The sequence below is a fragment of the Parasteatoda tepidariorum genome, chromosome 3, assembly GCF_982258835.1.
Source record: "Parasteatoda tepidariorum strain Cologne lab strain chromosome 3, Ptep-v5.0, whole genome shotgun sequence".
Taxonomy (NCBI): Eukaryota; Metazoa; Arthropoda; class Arachnida; order Araneae; family Theridiidae; genus Parasteatoda; species Parasteatoda tepidariorum.
In genome coordinates, this window is record NC_141757.1 from 25,190,105 (window position 1) to 25,214,209 (window position 24,105).

The window sequence follows — 24,105 nt, forward strand, 5'->3', positions numbered from 1 at the left end:
AAAAAAATTTAATATTTTAATTATTTGAAAAAATCTGAAACGTCCAAATCTTTTTGACGGAGAAAAACATTCTGGTAAATTCATCACACTTGAATGTTAAAGACATTTATAGTGAAGGAAACCGCAATTCTAAACATTAAACCAAAGTATGGTATCATATGGTAAATTTACCATTTGCTGTTGGTATTGTTTACCGGAAATTCTGCTTTCCAAAATTATACTTCTTATTACAGACAAAAGTAAAGTACTTTTAGGAAGCTAATATTACAGGAATTCTAAGTTTATAATAAACTTAATTTTAAAAAATTTGCATAAAATCACGATTTTGCAATTGTCAGATACCTTAAGCTACTGATTTAGTAAATGTTGGTAAATGTTCACTTACAGCATATATAGAAAAAAAAACACCAACGAAAAATAAAGTTAACAAGTGTTTACTGCACTGTTAAAACTACTGTTTTTTGCTTAAAATTACCTGATTTCGCCCCATTTACTATCAAACATCATGGTAATAAAAACCATATTTTACTGTTAATTTTACCAAAAAGTCATTATCAAAGCACTTCCGTATAAATTATATTGGTTTTTGCAGCTCCCCTAAAGTCAGAAACATGATGAATTTGACCATACTCTGCTTGCTTTAACCATACTTTCTGTCTCTGTGTCGTTAGAAAAGTCACTAATCTCTACTATTATAACTGTAAAATGCATTAGTTCCAAAAATTATAATTCTTCTACTACAGTTCATTAATATTAGTTATTGAAGTTGCATTATATTTTAATACATGAATGCTTTATTCCTATTTTGTTAATGGTTATATTACTTAAGCACCGTTGTGTTGGAAATAAATGCGTACACAGATTAAAATTGATTAAATACTATTTTTACTATTATAAATATTTTTTTTTGAAAAAATAATTTTTCTTAGAACAAAAAGTTTCTTTACTTCATAATATGTTTAATAAACAAAGAAAATAATGAAAAAAGTATCATTTTTGTACGTCGCAGTTTTTAGTAACATTAAAGTTATTTCTGTTATTTTATTTTTACTGTTCTGTACAGAAATTTAAAGTAATGCGATCATTTGTAGAAAAAATAAATATTTTAAAAAAAAATGCAAAAAGGGAAAATTGCATTGATTTGCGGCGGTATTGCACAGTGCATATTAATATTTCATCTCTAACTTATTCAGTCACTATACTATTATTCATTTATTTTATTTTTTTTTTTTGCTGTTCGGTACAGAAATTTTAAATAATGCGATCATTTGTAGAAAAAATAAATATTTTTGAAAATGCAAAAAGGAAAAATTGCATTGATTTGCGCGGCGGTATTGTACAGTGCATATTAATATTTCATCTCTAACTTATTCAGTCACTATGCTATTATTTGTTTTTTTCTTTCTTTTTTTTGCCGGTACAGAAATTTAAAGTAATGCGATCATTTATATAAAAAATAAATATTTCAAAAAAAATGCAAAGAGGGAGAATTGCATTGATTTGTGGCGGTGTGGTACCATGCATATTAATATTTCATATCTAATTTATTCTGTCTCTATACTTTTAAGCAAAGCTCTAAATTAAAGTAATCAGTTGATCCGGCACCATCTAAACTTTTACTTGGACTACTATGAAATAATTTATCAGTGGTTCTTTACCATAATTCTACTCATAACAAATTCTTTGATTTGTTTTTTACGACTTAAATTCCCTTTATTAAGTTTTTTTTTTAAATTTGCATAGAGGCATGTGAAACGGACCAGTAAAAATGTATATACTAAACTAAACTCAGTGGCGCGACAGCCCATAGAGGACCAAGGCCTACTGTGCCCCTCTCAGTCTTCCTGACTTTAGGCTCTGGGGTGCAGGAGTAGATGTTCCGGTTAGGTGGTCAGCCGAACGCGAAACCCCCAGTGTTTAGTTCCCAAGCATGCTTGGTACTCATTTATCGACTCACTGATGGGATGAAAGGCTGAGTCAACCTTCCCCGGTCCGAGGATCGAACCCAGGACCTGTGGCAAAGGAGCGTGAAGCGCTACCACTCAGCCACCGGGCTAGTAATATCTTTAAATTACCTTTAAATTACCATTATAATATATACCGTATATATATTCTATTATAATATATACCGTATATGTATTTTATTATAATATATTCTGTATAGATATTTTATTATAATATATACCGTATATGGGCAAGTATTATCTTTTAATTACCAATCCTTAAGAACTATAATGATATATTCGTAATTTCTACCCTTGCTCTTAACTATCTCCTTCTCTTGTAGCACAAAACAAACTACAAATAGAAGTCGGAAGGAACTAAAGCATTTTAATTAAAAACTCAATAGTTGTTTTAATTTAAAGTTTGGGTTAAGAATGGTAATTATTAGAGCCCGGATTTTGATGACCTAAAAAATCCCAATTAATGTCCTTAAAAAGTGCAAAAAATGCCCTTAAAAAGTGTAAAAATTCCCTTAAAAATGCGGAAATTGCGCTAAAAATGCCTTATGACATGACTTAAAGTAAAAATATCGAACTAAAACTTTATTTTACTCTTTAAAATTATGAGTCATTTCAAGAACTATAAAGCAATGTAATACTTGTTCTATGTTCATTAAAGTTTGAAAAATATGTGTTATATCCTAAAATAACAACAAAAAAAAAGAGGAAAATATATTGACACCAAAACATTTTCATTTTGTATAGAAACTTTAATGAATATAACAACTTCCATCTCATAATATTACTAAATATCAGAATTACATTGGATTATTAAATTTTTTTTGATATTTTGAAATGTAAACGAGCGTCTCTTGTCTGAAAGTAAATTTTTATACCTGGAGAAGCTTCTTTCAACGTTTACTGATGTTACTGGTGCGTACTTGAAAAAGACGGTCTCACTTACTGACAATTTTTCTTCAATTTGAAAAGATGTTGCTTCACCAGTTACCAGTTCACTGTTTGGAAGCCAGTGTAATAATAAAAAATGATAAAAAAATAAAAAAATTAACAAAAATTTTAAAAAATTTTTAAAATGCAAAAAAAAAGCCAACAAATTTAATGAAAAATGCCCTATAAATCTAAAAAAATGCTCTAAAGGGCAAAAAATGTCCAAAAATGCAAAAAATGCAAAAAAAATGCAAATGTCATCAAAATCCGGGCCTTAGTAATTATAGTTACTTTCAACAGGAAACGGTCCGAGTTTGAATTAGAGATGCCTATATGTTAGTTTCTCCTCTACAAAACTATTTTCAAGGAGAAAAAGTTTCACGGGGGTCGCAGAACATCATCACAGCTGCTTCGAAATATACTTCAGCCGAAAAAGATGTTATTGGAATAACTTACGAGAGCATTTTCATAATAAATTTTTCTTATTCATTCTTTCTGGACAAAGAATTAAACCTTAATAACTAATATTTATAGGATTTTGGCATGTATTCACTGTATTGAAATGTAATAGATGTCATGCAAAAATATAAAATTGCGGTATAAATAAATCATGCAAAGCCTAATTTATATCGTGACTATGAACAATTTTGAATAATAATCTATTTCAATTTTTCAGTTTTAAAAAATCAAAATAATGCATTAAAGGATAAAAATGTTTCATTTTCTTCAATAAAATTATTTATTTTTTATCTGTTATTTCCAAATAATAATTTTAACTAACTTTTAAATTTTCTAAGCTGGAAACTATTAATACATAGTGTAACGTTCATTTAAATAACGATAATGTTTTTTTATTAAGTAAATACTTTGCCTCTTGTCGAAAATATTTCGTAAATTAATTAGTAAATATTTTTTTTTAATATTTTTTGGGAGGCCTGCTTTTTAAATCTACGATTTTTCATTTTTATGTGAAAAAATTTAAAATCAAGAAATGCTGAAAAATAATTAAAATAGGTAAAAAATGTGTAAACTATTTAGTTTCACATTAGATTTTGACGTAGCATATTTAATCCATACAGCGACTAAATATTTTTTTTCTTGTCGTCTAATAATCATCTGTCTTAATTTTTCAGTTTTAAAAATAAAAATAATGCAAGGTAAAAATGTTTCATTTCATAATAAAATGTTATACTTTTTATCTGTTATTTTTAAGTAATAATTTTAACTAAATTTCAGATTTTCGAAGCTGTCATCTATTAATACATAGTGTTAGGTTCATTGAAATAAATATTTTGTTTTTTATTGAGTAAATACTGTTCCTCTTGAAGAAAATATTTCGTAGGCTAAATAGTAAATAAATGCTTATTTTGTGAACCTTAGATAAATGTTAATGCTTAAATATTTGTGTACCAAATTTACAGAACTAAAACTTATGTGAAAAATAAGATTATATAACAAATATTTTTACTGACATCTTAAAAATTTTCAATGAACATGTACCTCTAATTATATTTTTCACGATATCATAATTAACCCATACGATTTTCATAATAGCGCTTTCTGTATTTGACAACATAAATCACTAGATTGTTCGCTCTCTGCACTTCTATAACGTTGGAACAAATGGCTGATTGCAGAGATGAAAAGCAACAACTATTTGTCTCCTAGCCAATCTTGCCTTAGAGCCTTTGCGTTGAGCAATGTCTCTCATCCATAATCACTTCGTGAGAGGGGGTGAGTCGAAGAAGAAAGGGGGTAGGGGTGGACAACGTATCCATCAGCTGCCTTTTGCTACTTAGGACTTGCACATAAAAAAGAAAGAAGAGAGACTATTTCCGCTTGGGCTGAATTACTCTTCCTTAAAGATAAGTTCTCTTCCTCTTATCCTTGTTAGTTTCCTTTCCGCTTTTCTTGTTCCAGTACTCTTATCACCTCCCGAAGAGATAAAATAGTTTTTAGCTTGTATCACTTTTAAATGAGATCAACTATTTTCCTGGCCTTTTATTGTTGCCGGTGGAGGAAGGAGTTGAAGGAGTAATTTTGTGGTTGATGGATACGATCTGGGGTTTTGTTTTTTAGAAGTTTTCAAGTGTCGCCAAGTCTAGGAGATGTTTCCTCTTACATAAAAATCAATTTGTTTGGCTCAACTACTTAACTGCAACTTTGAAGCACTCGTAAATACATTCAACTGTAAAAGTTCTAAAGTTATTACATAAATAAAAATTTTAAAATATTCTCGGTTCAATTTGTCTTTTTAAATTAAATTTTTCTCCACTTGTAATGAATAAAGTAAAAATTTATTATGCTCTTCGCAAAAATACCTAACTTTTTTAATATGTTTTAGTCACGTTTAAATAAGTATAAATATTATGCTAAGGAACTAACACTGAAAATAAAGATTGAATTTAAGGATTGATAATGAAGAGTAGTTCATGATACGAATAATACTAAAAATTATCAAAATTTGTTGAATATAAAATTTAGCATTAATGATACGATTATTAAGTGTTGGAAAGTTAAATGATACATGGTTAAATGATACAAACAAGTTTGCGTCAATAGTATTTTTTTTAACAAATAATGATAGATTGTATATCATACAGTCTGTAATATGTTTGAAAGTTTATGACATCAAGTGATTCTTACCAAAAATACTGAAAAGAAAAAATAATGATTAGAACTTAATAATTTTATTTTTTGATTTATGTGAAATTAACATTATCTTCTCTTGAACTAAACATCAGTATCTTCATTTTGCTTCCCTTTTTGGTAAAACATAGTTGGTTTAGTTTTCTCTTTTTTTTAATTTAAAAATTTAAGTTCAGGTAATCCTTACAATCCCTGCGGTGGTTGGTCGATACGCATTCCGCATCCTACTTGCACCAACCACAGTGCTGACGTGAAATATCCTCAATGGTAGACGGATAATGGATTTTAGTCCCCTTGTCGTCAGGCTAACCGTGGGTGGTTCTCGTGGTCTTCCTCTGCATGTAACAAAAATGCGGATTAGTTCCATCAAAAATTCCTCCATGAAGGCAAATTTCTTCCAATATTTGATCCAGGAGTTCCCTTGTGTTCTGGGTTAGGATCAACATTACAAGGCTACGGCTTTGAACATTGGTAGTCATGAACTCAAAAATCAGGTCTGCTGTTCAACGACGGTTATAAAATAAAATAAAATAAAGTATGCTATATTTATGCAAAAAACCGAAATTACGCAAAAAAATTGATTCAATGCAGGAATTGAAATTTCCACTCGTCAGCTCCCCATTGGCGACCAAATATTTAGAGCTGGCGTCTAAGTTTAGTCTTGCATATTATTGGGCTCATAACTAACCTACTGTCCACGATGTTTGCCGCAGACAGATATTAAAAGTAGGAGCAAGTTTTTCAGATTTTAGGAGAAAAATTAATTAAGCATGCTCATCACAAAATGACGAAATCTGTGTACACATTTAAGAGTATTCAGCTAGGAGTAAAACTTAAGAGGTCAAAACCTTTGCTTGCTTTTGACACCGAAAAATCTCCTCCCAGATAAAAAAATCTTCAATTTGAGATAGAGAACATCAAAAAAACTTTCATGTATTATTGAACCGAAGATTTTTTGATGAATAAGTGAATGCTGTATTTTCAGAGACAGCAGATTTCAAGTTTAAGATTGCTTCACTGATATGGACTCAGAAGCAGGAAAAATTATTTGGAAAGAGGGTTAAACGAATTTCCCAAATTTTCTCCAGATTACAACATTTTGTGCTATTTAACGATTTTTAGTTTTTATATTTTGTTATGCTTCTTTCAACCAAAAAGTTCTTTAAACTACAAGTGTTGAAATTTTAAAAATTGTTCACACTTTTCGTAAAAAGAGTATCGAGCAAAAGTTTTAGTCTGGCTAATATGTTTAGAACTTAAATTCCATGTCTTGATTTAGCGCATCATGATTTAGCCCATGGATAAAATTTCGATTTTTTAAACTCATGAGAAAACTATTCTGAATCAATAATTCTTGTTCGCAATCTTCTGAGAAGTGAATTTGTTTCCAAAGATTATTTTAAAAACATAAACCTGCGGCTGAAAAAAAAAACTTCAAAAATTATTAATCTTTTTTTTTCACTTTAATTTTTTTTTTAACATTGAATAAAAACGCTGTTTAAAAATATTTTTTTCTTTCGAATTTTAAATACTAATTGATGCAGCGAGCTTTAGCGCGTTTATGAAACAAACATCTGAATATGCAACCCAATTTGCTCTTAAATAAATGCCTCAAGACAAGATTAATATTTTCACTCTATTTGCTCTATGACTAGCTTGTTTCGTCATTTCCGTTTCTACTTTTTCTAATAAGCATTCTTTAGGCAGTTTTTTTCTACTATCATATGCTATAGAATTATCTAATTTTATCGCATGATGATCATTTTAATGCTGATAATATCGATTGTAATTTGTTATTTTTGACACACCTCAGAATGCGTATTTAAGGGAATGGCCATACATATATATGCATATATATATATGTCATGAATATATATGTAAATAAACCAAGAACCAATCAAATAAATTAAATAAAAAAGTTGCGGCAACCCGAATGTGACGTCAATGAAAACAAGGACAGCAAAGTATATCAATGTAACCAAGAATGGAATTTCAGGGAAACTGAAAGAAAATTATCATTAAACCAAGGGGCCCCTGATTCTACACTAGAGCCATAAATTTTTTATTTTTTTCTAAGAGTTCAAAACTAAGACAATTTTAATTTTTTTATTATAATGTAATTTATGCTACATTTTAAGGTAAAGTTATTAAAATTGGTGCCCGATTTTTTTTTAACCATTTTACAATTGTTATTTATTTTATGTGCAAATTACATTAATACAGTATTGTAAAATACAGTTAATGCGAGTCATTAAATTATTTAGAGCTTAACGATCAGGTTCACGCGCATGCAAACATTGTGTTAAATATATCAGCTCTTTTGACAAACAAAAATATTAAATTACGGTTGTACACCACTGAATTTGTTATTAGAATATACTTTTAATTTTAAATGTTGTTTTAAGAAATGATTACTTATAAGAACTAGTTATGTTCACTAATAGATCTTGCGGGGAAAAACCATTAGATAATACCAACCTTCATCTATCAAAAGGTTCATCAAGATTGAATCAAGTTAGCATGTCTTATATACTAGTGAATTGATATTTAATAATCATAGTGGTAGTTATGCCACAATCTTAATTATACAGAAAGTATTTGAGCGTGTGAAATGGGGGTGCAAGCATAAAAAAACAGTATTTATTCAGTTATTTATACTTTAAGTGAATAATTTTAGCTTTCTTAAGAAAAACTGTTTTTTGCCAAGAATAACAACTGTTGCGAAGCAAATATAAGGGTTGATGAGCAGCATCAAACAAGGGGCTTGCAAATACATAAGCATGTAGTTATAGCTTAGCCCAAAGTGAAAAGCTAACCGACGATATATTCTTTCGAATCTTACTCGATTAAATATTTCTTTAAATTATAAAGTACACCCCGCTTCTTCCTCAGTTTGATCTCTCAGTATGTCGCGCATCTCTTCCTTAATTCTTAATTACATGCTGTGACAGCTGAAATATTGCATCTTCATTAAGCGAAAGTGGCCACTTATTTCTGAATTTTATATTTTCAGTCCTTCACAACGACTGCTATTAAGTTACCCAAGACTTAACGAAAACCTGCGACGGAGTTTTGGTGCGGGATATTAAACTTGGAGAAAGCATTTCGTATGTCATATAATTCGACTGTGTAAATACCTTTCAGAGTTAATTAAGAAGATGCATTCTCTCCAAAAATTAGAACTTGGCGCACTTTCACTCGTATTTCCCGGCGCCAATTAGGCAGCCACGATTTCAGGACGCTTTATTTCTCATTTAAAATTCTCACTTTCGGCGCCTCAGAGAATCTCTTTTTTTTATCTCAGTTTGTGTTAGTCCCATTTGAGTCACTAATGTAGTTGCTTGAAAGTTTTGGGGGATATTAAAATGCTCTTGAGGAAAAGTGCTTATTTAAATAAAGGTAGCTTGGAGATGTATAGGAATTCGCCATGCATCAAACATTGTAGTAATTAGTCATCTTTTTGATAAAACGTCTTGTATTCAAGTTTTAAAAAGAAATGATGATAAAATAGTCTCAAAATTTTTAAAATAAACTGATTGCTTGAGACTGCTTAAGCATTCATTTATACATTGTTGAACAAGGAAAATATATTACATGTTTTGATGTAATATATGATGTAAAAGTATTTTTACAATATTTGATGTAACTTATGACTTTTGTGTTCCCTTTCTAAATTTTTCGTAGCGCTGTGTACCACTTATTAAAAAATGAATGTATATTTTACTATAAAATAATTGCTCAAAAGTTAAGAACCACAACTGGCTGTTGGCATCGCTAATTATTAACTGTTAACTCTGCAAAAAATAGCCAATAGAAAAATACGTAATCGCAAATTTTCATCGCTAGCTTTGTTTTTAAATAAAATGTTTTGAAATTTTCGTTTGTTGCAAGACATTTCGCATAAGAATAAGTACCTCCACTAAACTGTTCCCGTACCCCTGGGGGTACGCGTACCACACTTTGGGAAACACTGAGTTAGAGGAAGAAAGATTAATTCCTATGAGTAACTTTCAGTCAAGATAAAACTGAAATAGCCATAATCACCGCAACAAATTCAAGATTCAATTATTAGCTTGAGAAATATTAAGTCCTAAACAAACAGGAATAACTAATATCCCGCATAAAATTTAAAACAAATAGCTACCACCTTAGCGAAATCAAGATTCAATTATTAACTTCAAAAATATTAATTTCTAAATACATTGGAATAACTAACACGTTTGACAAGATTTAGGATTGTAAATTAATAATAACCCCCTCACAAAAATTCAGATTGATTTATTAGTTTCAAAAATATTGATTTCTAAACATATTGGAATAACTAATACGCTAGATAAAATTTTAAATAAATATTAATCCCTTAGAAAAATCTGAATTCAATAATTAGCTTCAGAAATACTAATCCTAGACATATAGGAATTACTAATACGTTAGATAAAACCTTAAAATAGTAATCTGTGAGAAAAAAATTATGGTCGAAACTACCAACAAAAAAGATAAAATTTATTATATTAATAGTTGTAAGGGAACACCAAAAAGTTGCATAATTTTTACAAAATATCTCTGGTAATGTTTTCGGTAAAATTAACTAAAAAATATTATTTTACAATATGTGAACAAAATTGGTGATTGTGATAAAATTTGATAATTTAATCATGATAAATTTTATCATGGCCTAAAAATCATTTCTTGAGTTAAATTTAGTTTTCAGTTTTGTATTTTTAATTAAGTGTGTAGTAATAAGAACTACAATTTTGAAAAGCAGAATTTCAGCTAAATCCTTACCATATGAATGGAAAAATCACCAATTGAGGGGTTTTAAGTCCGTATATTTTGATTTCAAATCCATAATTACGTTTGTTTTTACTAGAAATGCCATTATCATACAGAACGGTAATTTTAACGGTATTTTTTTTCTCCGCGAAGCAGTCATTACAGCAAATTAAAGATTCAATCATTAACTTGAGAAATATTAATGCCTAAACTATCCAACTTCTATTTTTTTCAGTTCCTACTTAATTTTGAGGAGAAATTATGTCGTATTAGAACTCAAGAAATTATGTAGTCAACTTGAATTTTATTTAAAATTAATTTTTTCCCATCTACTAAGAAAAATATTGCAATTCAAATAATTTCATGTTAGTAAAGCAATTGAATCTCAACACTAGAAAGACTGAAACTTAGTATATACCTATATTACCCAAAAGCAGTCAAAATGACTTGATTGTAAAAGAATAAATAAAGAATTTGTAAAGAAATTTGTTTAAAATTAATTTTTAATATTTTTTATATTATTTACAGTTATATAACAAGCTATTAGTAAATATTAACAATACACTAAAAAAATTATATGTTGTACAAAATTCTAAGAAATTGTGTCATTATATAAATCATTGTTTTTCTAATTGAAATTTAAAGCAGTCAAAATGACTTCCTTAGGCAATCTAGTGTTAAGAAGAAAAATTTTTTTTCACTATTTCATTCTAAATTTATAATTTCAATTTAATTTTAAAAAATGCTTGTGTCGTACGGAAACGGAAAATTTTTTTTCGGCATTCGAATATGCGTGGTTTAGTTCAAAATCGAATTACAGCAAAAGGACACTTAACTATTCATTAAATGTCATTAATAAATCTTAAAACAAATTTAAAATTGCTTTCGACAATTTAGAAAATTGATGCTTTTTTTATTGAAGTGAGGATCATAATAATTAAACTTTTAATTACTCAATTGAGTATTGTAATCATAAAACAATATTTTGAAATTAATAAAATTTTTGTTAACAAGTTATGAAATCGGATAATAAATTTTTTTCATTTATTATTTATTTTTAGCTTAAAAGCGAAGTGCCTACGTTGTCTCATTCTATGTTGACCATCAATGCAACTGAAAGTACTATGTACTTATGTAGAGCTACAAACTTCATGCGCAGTGCCAATCTCACAGTCACCGACAGTAAAGATTTTCACATATTCGTCCTCACTAAAACAGGTCAGTAATCATCTTTTTAGCATCATGTAAATAAAAGACATGATTTTTTTCTAAGATTTAAAACTTGATTACCTTAAATTAACTGTCAAAAACCGTAATCGATCTTCTTAGTTTTATGAAATCATTAATTTAATAAAGCTAATTTTCTTTATGAGATTTGTTTACAAAACTAAACACTTAACTTCTTTATTTAGGCCTATTATCATTCCAGATTGGGTTTGCGTATCTTATGAATAGAGTGGCTGTATTATATGCATATATTTCTAATATGGCCCCTAGGCAGATTTGGTATTTCTGTTTCCTGGACAATATCTTAAACCTTTGACACAGAAATTTTATCAAACATATTTTTCATACTTTTTTCCTTATTTTGTATTAATTTCGATTAAAATAAGGGTAAAATATTATATTTAACTTTTTAATAATTTATGATCATGGAATGCAGCATGTCTTTTTCTGTGTTAAAGTTAGAGAAAAATAGAAACAGTTGTACAACATTGAAGTTTCTTGAAATGTTCTTGTTTCTTGTTTCTTTACAAAACCTACTATTAAAAATTTTTTGAATTGGTATGAAATATTTTTTAACCTATTCGTTTTTTGATTTTAAATTTTTGTACAAAAATAATTCCGATAATCTAACAGATTTTTCTAGTAACCATTAGACTTTTTTTATTATTAAAGAAATGTCAAAACATATTTTTGCTTGTAATTAGAGCATCAGAAAAAAATATATATAATGGACACCAGTGTCCCATTTTTTTAAATGGTTAATATAATATCTACTAAAATATTGCAATATAATTATATAATATATTACCTAATAATAATATTTTCGTGACAATTTTTATGTAAATCCACTCTCAAAAATAACAGCTAAATAAATTCTCGAAGTTAGCATGAACACAACAGTGCCAAGGAGCATTTACTTTATTTTCTATTACAAATTGTATGAGTATACCATAATATTGCCAAGGATTATTTTATTAATAAGGTATTTTTTTAACTATGGTTATGTTTTTCAAAGAAAAAAAAAGAAATAATTTTTTTTTATGTAATCATAAAAATATCATTGAATATAAACTAACTTACTATGATAAACTAGTTTATTTCGTTAAAGCTACTGCAGTGTACTGTTGCTGTTGCTTCACGTTCATGTTTTGTATCATGTCCTTATTAATTATTTTAGTTTAAGTTTTATCTAAAATTGAAATATATATCTGTCAGATAATCCAGCTGTCTTCGTAAAGCAAAAGTTTTTTTTTCTGATTATTTTTTATTACGATTATAATTTATGAAATTAATATTAGCATAAAGACTCGCAATTTCAATTATTTAGAGATTCTAACTTTGAATTTTACCAATTAATTTTTTTTTTTTAAATTCTTATCGTTATTTTCATCTTTCGCAAATTTAGTGGAGAAACATGCTAAGTAACCTTATTGTAAATTTTTTGGAATTAGCTTCTGAATTAATAAATTTTCCATAAACTAAAAATAAATAAAAAAACAGCTTTTTTAAATTAAGAAGAGTTTTTTTTCTCACTAACTTGAGAAAAGCTATAAATACAAACTCTTATGTACTATATTGAAAAAACATTGACTAAGTTTAAAATCAAATATCAAAACAATGTTTTCTAAGCACTTTTGGTTTTCAAAAAACTGTGACTTTTCTTCATATTTGCAATTTGATGCACTTTCATAATGAGCACAAAGAGTTTCACAATTAGCTAAAAAATGACAAAACTTAACATTCATGCGTAATTGTTACATTTTCAAAACAGTTATTTTATTTTATTACCGGAAATGAACAGCTGACCCGATTCCGAGTTAACAATTATCCATAGTCTTGTAATTTTGAACCCAAACCCAGAAGACAGGGAACGTTCTAGATCAAAAATCGTGGAGGACATTTTGATAGATCTAACCAATATTTACGTTACATGGTAAAGAAAAATATGAAAACCTGGTTAGCCTCCCGGCAACGGGATCCCAACCTGTGATCCGTCTTCCGCTTTGCGTCAGCACTGTGGTCTGTGTGAGACAAGAGCAGAATTCGTATCATTCAGCCACCAATGGGATTTGAACCTAGGACACCTTATCGGGAAGAGACTGCTCAATCCACTGTCAAAACAGTTATTAAAAAAACATATTATTCACTAAACATCTTATTCCGAAAGACAACAAAGAACATCGTTTCGCCGTGGTGGCTCAGCTGATAGAGCGTTCACCTTTACCTAGGTGAACCAGGTTCGAATCCCAACGATGGCTAGTCGATACGAATTCTGCACCCGGCTCACACCAACCACATTGATGATATAAAATTTCCACATTGGTAAATGCATTAGACTCCCCTTGCCGTCAGGATAACCGTGGGAGGTTTTCGTGTTTTTCCTATCCACGCAAAGCAAATGAGGGTTAGTTTATTCAAGAAGTCCTCCACAAAGGCAAATTTCTGCCAATACTTGATCAAGGAGTTTCCTTGTCTTCTGGATTGGGTTCAAAATTAAAAGGCTACGGAGTTGAACATTAGTAACCGTAAACCTAAAAAAGTTTGTCTGCTGTACAATGGCGGTTATATAAAGAACAATGTTGAACTTTTTTTTATCAATTAAACCTCATGACACCATACTCATTGAATCGAAATATAGTTTTCTTTAACATGACATTTAACATATTTTTATCACGAAACTCTACACATATATTCCTTTACCTATTAAAAATGAGAAATATTCTTGTTATCCTGGGAAAAAATAATTAGCAACTCTGAAAAAAAATTTATTTTATCATCAAAAACGAAAAAAAGCACTAATAAGCTTAACATTGTTTAAAATCCATAAAAAACGGTTGTTTTCACAACTAAATCGAAATTTATGCTTTCAAAGGGCACCTAATTACCGATTAAACTTCAATTTAGAGTTGGTCCACTGATTGCTGGGCAATCTGGCGCACTTTTAAAGTGAGAAATGCACTTTTGATGGATCAGACAAATAATCAAAAGAATCACCAGCTGTTTGTGAAGGATGTTATTGATTAATTTCAACGTAGATTAATAGATTAAAATGAGGGTCAAACAATTTCGTCACAGCCAGTAATGAGTTCGGAAGGTTAGGATTTCATGGCTTAGACAGGTTATGTAAATTTATTGAAAATTGATTTTATAGTGACAGTAAGATTGATTAGGTAATTTATGGTAACTTCATGATGTATAATTGAAAATAGCTTTTTTTTTATTTATTATTTTTATGGGCAATTCGCTTGTGTATTTTCTACTAGTATATTGTTAATTTTTCAAGATAAAATAATGTAGTTTTGTTGTAAGAAAAGTATTTTTGCATGCATTATGCTCATTGCATAAATATTTTAGAAGTTCATCAAAAAATTAAATAAATATAGGAAATTAATTTGTTTGAAGTATCCGACTAATTTCGACAATGTATTTTTTAAATATTAATTTAAAATTTAAAAAAAAACTAGATTATATATTTTATTATGTGTAAAAACTAATAAAACTACAAAAAAAAAATCTTTTTTAAATCGGCATTTTTTACATACTGTAAAAAACTTATATCACCAAAAACAAAAAAATGTCTTTGAGGATTTTATTTAGAGGGCCATCAAATATGTTTTTAACTATTATCTTAAGAGCAAGAGCATAAACAAATAAATTAAGGATCAATGCATTTAAAAAAGCAAATTTTTAAAAATTTCTGCTCGTGTCTTGGCTAAAAAACAAACATAAAAAATGAAATTCTTTTTTTCTTCTTAGACTGTAGCTCAAGAGCAACATTTTCCATCATTAGAGGATGGAATTCGTTCGTCAAAGAATTTCTAACATAACATGTTGGTTGTCCATCATATAGTAAAAATTCGTCTTTCAACATGAAATGGTGGAATTTTGCTTTGCCCATCAAAATCCATTACCACATGATGGGAATTGTTGGACGATAGTTACCATCAAATAGTGTTGGGCCATCAAGAAACCAACATATACCATTAAAATATCTTGATGGTCCCATTAACAATTTTGTCCAGGGTACTCATAATAATTTTTTTGAATACGCTTTAGAGGGATATTGAAATAATAATTATATTGATAATTATACCGTAATAATTATACCGTAATTATATTAATAATCATTTTTAAAGATTGTGTTAAAAAAAGACAAAGAAAAACAAATCACAATTTTTTCTCATTATTCCTATTTTCATTAGAAAATTTGAATATTATATAATATTTTTCATCTTCATAAAAGCTGATATAGGACAATTTCATTTTATATTCTGTAATGCATTAATGAAATTGTAATTAATTAATGAAATTTTAATTAATGAAGGCGAAGTTCGAAAAAATTAAGAGTAGTTGTTTTTACAGCGTGAGCTTTGGCCGTCTATTGGATTAATCAGACATTTTTGCCCATTATTCACTACTAAACCCTAAAATTAAATTACTTTATAATTATTTTGCTCAGATTTGAAAACAACAGAAAATTCTATTCGTTTTATCTCTTTCAAGATTTACAAAAAATGTATTTATTATAGTTACTATACATCTAGTCTTTTATATTTCCGTAATTATACCTAAATTATAATACAGATGTCTTTTTAAAAATACATTGTCTTTTATTGCTTTATCTTATGTAATGATTACTTTTTATGAAGTCCTACCTAATTTTGTATCTGTAGAATCAAATACAGCAATGCCCGATCAGCAGTCCGAGCCGACTTCAACCAATGTCCGCCGTCCTCCTTTAGATACACCCCAAGGGTACTGCTCCCTGTACACAGGCAGTACCTGCAAGAAATACCTCTCTTCTAAGACACTCGTCTACTACAATTTTAGCAATGACGGATCAGCCACCCCCATCAATGAACAGATTACGTATGACCTCTGGGAAGAGGTCATCTCATCTCTTCTGGAACCTTGTCGAACAGCTGCCGAGACCCTCCTCTGCCACTATGCATTCCCCCACTGCGAGTGGATAGATGGCTTTGCCTACAGCAAGCCACTTTGCAGGTATATATTATGTGTAAATAGTCAATGTTTTAATTTAAGCAGTCATTGGAAATCACTGTAATAAGAATCATCTACAAGGACTGCGAAACCTAAAGTTGTACCTAAAGACTTTCTGAAGGTATATAGGGGAAAGTTGGACAAAACGGGATACCATTATTGTTATTATTTACTACACATTATTTTTATATATAGCTACATCACTTATTGAAGCACAGAAAAAACATATTTTAAACTAATTTTAATGACTGTGAAATAGGAAAAAAAATCATTTTTCAAACTCTTATATATCCCGTTTTAGCATACCTGGGTCGGACAAAACGGGATAGGGTTTACAATGTTTAATTTTTTGTGTAAAACTAGCCAAAAACATAATTAATTGACAGAAAACTGTAAAGCAAAATTTCTAAAAGTTGTATTTTTGGGATTTTAATGCTTCTAACATTGTTATATAAACTGTTGTTTTATAATTAAGTACACAAAAATTCTCTGATGCTACATAAGTTTTTAAAGATTTTATGAGTTTTCAACCATGAACACTTATTCCATAATTTTCACTGTCGAGATGCGTCTGGTGCCCTTAAGAGGGATTTCTTAGCAGTCTTTTCTTCAATTCTCTTGGTTCATTCTTGTAGTTTAATCATCCTTTTTTTTCTTCTTCCATTTATAATTCACTTTTAAATGGAGATGATGCTATTACTACAGTTTTCTTCCTTCTCTTATCAGTCATTTTTTCTGGGAGTTGTCCTTTTACTTGAAATACATTGATACACTTAAGGTACACTTTGGAATGATGGAAAAGGGTAGCTTAGGTCGATAACAAGAGAGTAATAATCCTAAAACTGCACACATCAGTCTGGTGTTCAATGCCTGGAAGTTCCTGCTGTTAAATCAGTGGTGACAGACAATGCAAACAGGTGATCTGGGAAGACGTCAGGATTGTAAGGACTTATACCAGTTTTACTAAACCCTTTAATGGTAGTTTCCGCAACGGCTGCCCATGAAGAGGCTGCGTTGAACAGCTTTGTAACCTCGTAAATTATAACGCACTTATCTGGATGGTTGAACAGCCACTTTCGAACTTCTTGTTCATAATACGCGCTCAGTGGAGCCATGAAACTGATATCCAGGGACTGAAGGCGATGAGTTGTATGTGGGGAGAAGGCCATTTTTTTCCCTGTGTTAAAATTATGCTAAATATTGTTTCTCTCAGCTAACTCAAATGCTAGCTTTCGTATGCCCGTTAGAATTGTACCAAATAATCTTTCTTCTAGAGCCAATACATGCTCACGCGTTTTTTCTTGTTCAGCATTAAATACTGTCTCTTATTCGTCCAACTTTTTCACTGCTGCCAATCCAGTGGTCAATGTATTTGTATGAGCCTTTTTTACCTTTCTTTCAATATAGTAATAATAATATAGTAAAAGTATTAGGCCAACAAATAAATAGGTGGATAAAACGGGATATAAAAAAACTCTATCCCGTTTTATCCAACTCATAAGTATCCCGTTTTGTCAGACTCAGACACTTTTCAAAGCAAACATGGCTACTGCCTAAACGTGAAAGAAAAATTAGATTGACTAGACATGAGAATACTCGTTAATAAATGCTTCATCAAATGTAATACTCACCGGAATTGTAATCCTATATATATATAGGCAGTACAATGTGAAAAGTGAAAAACAACGCGCGTGATTGGGGAAAGTGGCAAAAAAATGGAGTAAAAAAATTCTGAGACCTACAACTTTCTATCAACTAGTGATCTCGAGACGGTACGCACTGAAAATGATATAATCACAGTCAAATAACAAGTTTCTGTCGTCGTCCACTAGATAGCTACATTAGTCTGGTCCTTAGGCGAGATATCCCGTTTTGTCCGACTATCCCGTTTTATCCAACTCTCCCCTACTATATGCAGTTAGTCTATGTTTTAATTAACACAGTCATTAGAAATCACTGTAATAATAATCATCTACATAGACAGCGAAACCTAAATTTGTACCTATCTGCAGGTATATACAGTATGCAATTAGTCTATGTTTTAATTTACACAGTCATTGGAAATCACTGTAATAGGAATCATCTGCAACAAAATTAAGGAAGCGTGAGACATAAACGCCAAGTTGTAGATCTTTAAGCCACAAAGTGTTACAGGGTGCACCACGAGGAGGTAGATCTACTGCATACCATTTTCTTGATGGAACAGAATGATATCCCGTGCAATACCATTTTGTTCCATCAAGAAAATTGTGACAAATTGCATAAAAGACCATTCCCTCATGGACCTGTCCAAAAGAGTGTACGATAAACCTTGAAGGGATATAGTCCCAAAATCCTATATTGAGCCAAGGCGTAGAGCTGTGGCAGAATTCCGCCAGGTCACTGAACACGGCGGTCTTCTTAAACACCTCAGCAGAATTAACATTGCTTCTTCTCCCATTGCACACTTTGTAACCTTGGGGAGGAAATCGATGCCGCCCATATTATGCACTGCCCTGCTTTGCGCATGTCTTCTCTAGCCGTGCGATATTAGGAAGCCCGAAACCTTTTGAATTAATGATCTCAAGTTATCGCATTATGTTTACCATCTTTTATTGTATTTCACTTTTCTTATTGTGCTGTAACTACTGTCCAGTAAATTTGCCATTGGAAATTAAAAAAAGGAATCATCTACATAGGTTGCTAAGCCTTAAGTTAAAGACCTTCTGCATGCATATACTGTATGCAAATTGTCTATGTTTTAATTTACACTGTCACTGGAAATCACTGTAATAAGAATCATCTATACAGACTGTGAAACTTAAGGTAATTTCACTGTACCTAAAGAGTAGTATAGTATTCTTTACCATTACAGAAGCCCATTAGAATTTATACATCAAATATAGCAGCATAGTTTGAAAGCTGGGACTAAATTGTTTTTTTATAAAACAAAAACCTGTAAAGATGGAGAGAGATCGATTAACCAGAAACGAAATCGGTGATATCAAATGGATGGTGTTTTCTATACTAGGGTGTGCTACAAACTAGGGTGTGTGAAACAGTAACCCGGAAGTATAGGTAGTGAAGAGTTTGTAGTATTATGAAGAGTATTATGAAACTCTCTTGAGTAATATTTCTTCTAAACATGTATTTGTTACCCGATTTATTACTTGTGTTAAAAGGAATAGTTATAAGAATCGTCAATTAAAGACTTGTCATTTCTAGGAGTGAGAATCATCATTTGAAAAAAAGAATCTTTTTAAAACATATCTTACCATGTCAACCATATGCCAACTTCTAAATTTAAACCTCGCAGAATAAGCTGTAGTAAACAGCTGAATACTTTCCAACCGGAAGTAGAGTTGAAGATTGTTGTTGTTCACATTTATACTGAAAACACCATCCATACGTAAACGTAAGAAATAACACTTTTTATTACAGTATACAAGAACCTATTTATTAACTTTCTAATTCATGGAAACTTCCACTCTTCTGCAAATATATTTTATTTGTGTTTCTGAATCGTCATAAAAATGTTTTAGAGCCATTTTAGAAGTTTTTTTATGGATGCAATTTTTTTTATTTATTGGTAGCGTATTTAGTCCGCAATGATGAAAATAAATAAATGGAATAGCACACTAGTACATCAAGATAATATTGCAGCCAAAAATATGAGGAAGCTAAAATTTTTATTTGTTATTGTAAATAACCGCCATGAAGTTTTTTAGTATTTGCATTTGGAACATGAAGCATGTTTACTTGAAAAATTAGTTATTAAATTTCTCATTATTAATTATTAATTAGAGCTCCCATAATTTATTTAACTATCTAGAAATATATCCCATTAAAGAATACGTGCACTCTTTTTTCAGTTGTAATAGAAAAAATAAAAACTGCCTGTTCACCTAGAATAGGACTTGATACTGTCTTTTAAAGACACTAAGATTTCATTATTTGTACAAGACAAATAATCTCACTGATAGTTTGTGAATGCGATTGTGTGATTCTTGAACTTTCGCTTATGACATTAAGTCGTTATAATTTCTGTAATTTCTTTTTCTAAACAATTTAAAGATATCATTTACAACTATAGTTTTATACATTTCCATTAATACGGTGTCAGAAGTTTTGTGTGAAACATATACCAAGAAAATTAGCTTCATTCATAATACAATGACATATTGAACCATATTATCATACAAATTAAGCACTTAAAACTACACAACTCAAAACTACAATAAGTAAAAGTACGTTTAAAGCTACCAGAACTGGGTAAAATATGAGGTGTTTCCGGCTTAATGTGAACGCGAAAAAAAATTCAGTAATTTTTACTGAAGCCCTTTTTTCATGAGTTTTGTAAAATTAACAATATGATATGGTCTTATAATTTGTGATAAAATTTGGTAAATCTGGTAAAATTTAGTAAATTTATCATGATACCTTAGAACATGGAATAAAAACTATTTATTCAGTTAAATTTACTTTTCAGTTTTGTATTTTTTACTGATTGTGTAGTAATAACAACTATAATTTTGAAATTAATGTTCTGTTCAGCTATGTGCATAGATCTTAAACTTTTCCATAAAGTCATGAAATAAGAATTTATTAATGCGAAATCTAGTCTTATAAACAGCTTCCTGATGTTGTTACATTCTCTAAAGCTATAATGTTCCTAAAATCAAAATGAAAATTTGTCAGTTTGAAATTCTTTATACTATCTTCTTCAATTAAAAGTAAAATTGGTGTAAAATATTTCCTTGAGTCGGAAAACTGGTTTGACTACTGAATTCGGTTAACGATTTAAAAATAATGGAAGCTCACAGTAGACGGAATAGACAGAAGATTTACCGAAAAATGTTATGGAGAAAGACTAAATTTGGTGTATCAAAATCTTTTCTTATTCTTTTGCTTAAGAAAAAAGAGAGGAACACAAAGTCGGTTATTATAAACCAAAACAAGTTTCATCAGACACTGGTTTAGATGTTTTTTATTCCACCTTTCTCACTAGTAGTGAGACAGATTTCGATACATTCATATTTTATTCACCTTTAAAAAATAATTTAAGACCTCTAATGTGCGTAATTTTTTTGTCTTAATTTTTGAAATAAAATTTCTAAAAAAATATATATTAATTAATGGTGGTCGTTAAGGGACACTTTATGTACACTGGGGTAAAAAATTAAGAGAATTTGAAGACTGGGTCTATTATCTCTAGAACTACAGGACCAATTTTAATGAAATTTGATATGTACATACGTTGATACAATGCAAAGCAATTACCATTCAATAAATGTAATACACACACATGATAGTGCGTAACACTCGTTGGAGTCGGAAGGTGTGAAACAACTGTTGCATAATAAGCAAAAAAACTGGGTTAACCCCTTAACGATCGGTTAATTTTCAAGAAAACGGTCATAAAAGTGCCTATTTTGCCAAATACACGCATTTGATTAGTGCTGACATCTTGTTTAAAATAAACTAACTATCTACAATTCCCTTAAAGATATCCTGGTACTGCCCTCTGGTGTGTAAAATGAGAAATAAAATGTTTTCCGGTCAAAATAAATGAATTAGTTTTATTCTTATTGGCGGTTTAGTAATGAAAACTCCAGTCCGGAAATTTCACGGGAGCGAGAAATAGAGGGCGAAACCTCACCCCATCATTTTCATGGGAGCGAGAAGAAAGGGGTTTATGTCCCCTCTTACCCTGTTCTTATGGATACAGGTCATGCAGCGTGATTTCATACTTGAAATAAGGCAGTTTTTCATTTCCTGTGGCAATTGGCCTAAATTGTCCGATGACAATTTAATACCGTTCAACGAGTGTTGCGTTCGATCCTGCGTGTCTATAACAATTGTTGAATGGTCATTTGTTTCGTATTGTATTAATGTATGTAAATATCAAATTTCATTAAAATCGGTCCTGTAGTTCTGGAGATAATAGAGCAAGTCTGCAAATTTTCTTAATTTCTTATACCAGTGTAGAATAACAAATGTTGAATATTGTTGTATTGTAATCATAATTTTAATTCAATTCCCAAAATTCGTCTAACAGGGAAGATTGCATAGCGCTGCAGGGTTTGTTCTGTTACAATGAGTGGGCAATGATAGAAGACAACAAGCAGAGGGGCATTTACTTCAAGTCGAGGGGCCACTTCCGACTTCCTGACTGCAATTCCCTGCCAGAGAGGGGAAATTCTACAACCATCTGCTCACATGCTCATCTCACGGATTTACTCGAGGAGGAAGTGACAGGCGAGTGTGCAAATTACTAAAATAAATTCTCTAAACAGCATTTCACTGTATATACAAGCATTTCGCTGTTTATTAACCCAAAAGCCTATTGTAGTGCATTTACTTGAGTTTAAGTGAAATGAAATGGTTTATTTGCAGTTTAAAACGCGTTTGTAAATATTTATAGGAACCCGGAAAACTCAAACTTTTGAAAACTAGAGTGTCTCATAATTGTTTAAAACTTAAACTGTTACAAATTAAATAAACAAAATATCTGCAACCATTTGTAATGTTATGAGAAACATTTTCTACTGCTCTTTGATAGTTATGAATCATTTATTTTCAATAAAGGTTTTTAATCCCTTGAACTAATAATTTTGGGGGCAAAACATTTTAGACTCACTATTAAATAGGTATAATTCTAATGCTTTAACGTTCACGTCCTTAAACATCGATATTTTTGAAAATTTCCTTAGCAGCAAAATAATTTAGGCCCTCATTGGAACAATATTCCTTCATCCATATTGACTCAATAGGGATCGAAATTTTACAGTCACTTTACAACCAATACCGGCCCTATATAGAATTGTCAGATTCACCCGAAATATTACAGTCACTTTACAACCAATATTTGCCCTATGTAGAATGGTCTATTTCACCCGATATTTCACAGTAACTTTTCAACCAATATCGGCTCTACATAAAATTGTTATTGCCCAATATTAAAAGTCCTTCTAGAACCAATATTAAAACAATTTAGATATCACAATATTGGTCCCTGAGTGCATATTGTTATAGGAACCTATATTGAGCCCAACTAGGGCCACGGTAAAATTATTGCTAGGGTTAGAACGCTAGTATTTATTGATGTTTTATATTTCTAATTTAAGGAACTACAATTTTTTGATTTTCGAACAAAAGTATTTCGAGTAAGAAATATGGTTCTGGCAAAAAATGTTTGTACACATCAAATTGTATGAAGGAATTAGTTATGTCTTGGTGCGTTTGTAAAAACTCTAATGAGTATACACAACACGCAATGCGAAACTTTTTAAGGAGTAATGTCTTTAAATTTCTTTGCAATCTAATAAATGCGTTTTAAAATATTTTGAACAAACGTTTTAATAACATTTATTAAAATTGCGTTTAAAATATTTCATATTTGTTCTTCTATATGGTTCTCTTGTATATTTCGTATGAGATCTAGTAGTTTTAATATAAAAGTAATAATCGGAATCTAATATCGGAAAGAAATATTGTGTTTCATATTTTTTTTATTTTATAAACGTAGAGGAACAGCCGATCTAATTTTTGAGTTTACGAATACCATTGTTGAACTCAGTAGCCT

The 24,105-nt window shown here is 30.1% G+C and overlaps 1 protein-coding gene across 1 annotated transcript in view; it reads left to right on the plus strand.

Annotated features, from left to right (window-relative positions):
* Nucleotides 1-24,105, plus strand: part of LOC107436823 (tyrosine-protein kinase transmembrane receptor Ror2-like) — a 231,772-nt gene that overhangs the window by 193,987 nt on the left and 13,680 nt on the right. Inside the window, exons 4-6 of the mRNA XM_071177421.2 lie at nucleotides 11,375-11,531; nucleotides 16,214-16,544; nucleotides 22,579-22,778. Coding sequence (XP_071033522.1) covers nucleotides 11,375-11,531; nucleotides 16,214-16,544; nucleotides 22,579-22,778 — 688 coding nt within the window. The remainder of the gene's footprint in view (nucleotides 1-11,374; nucleotides 11,532-16,213; nucleotides 16,545-22,578; nucleotides 22,779-24,105) is intronic.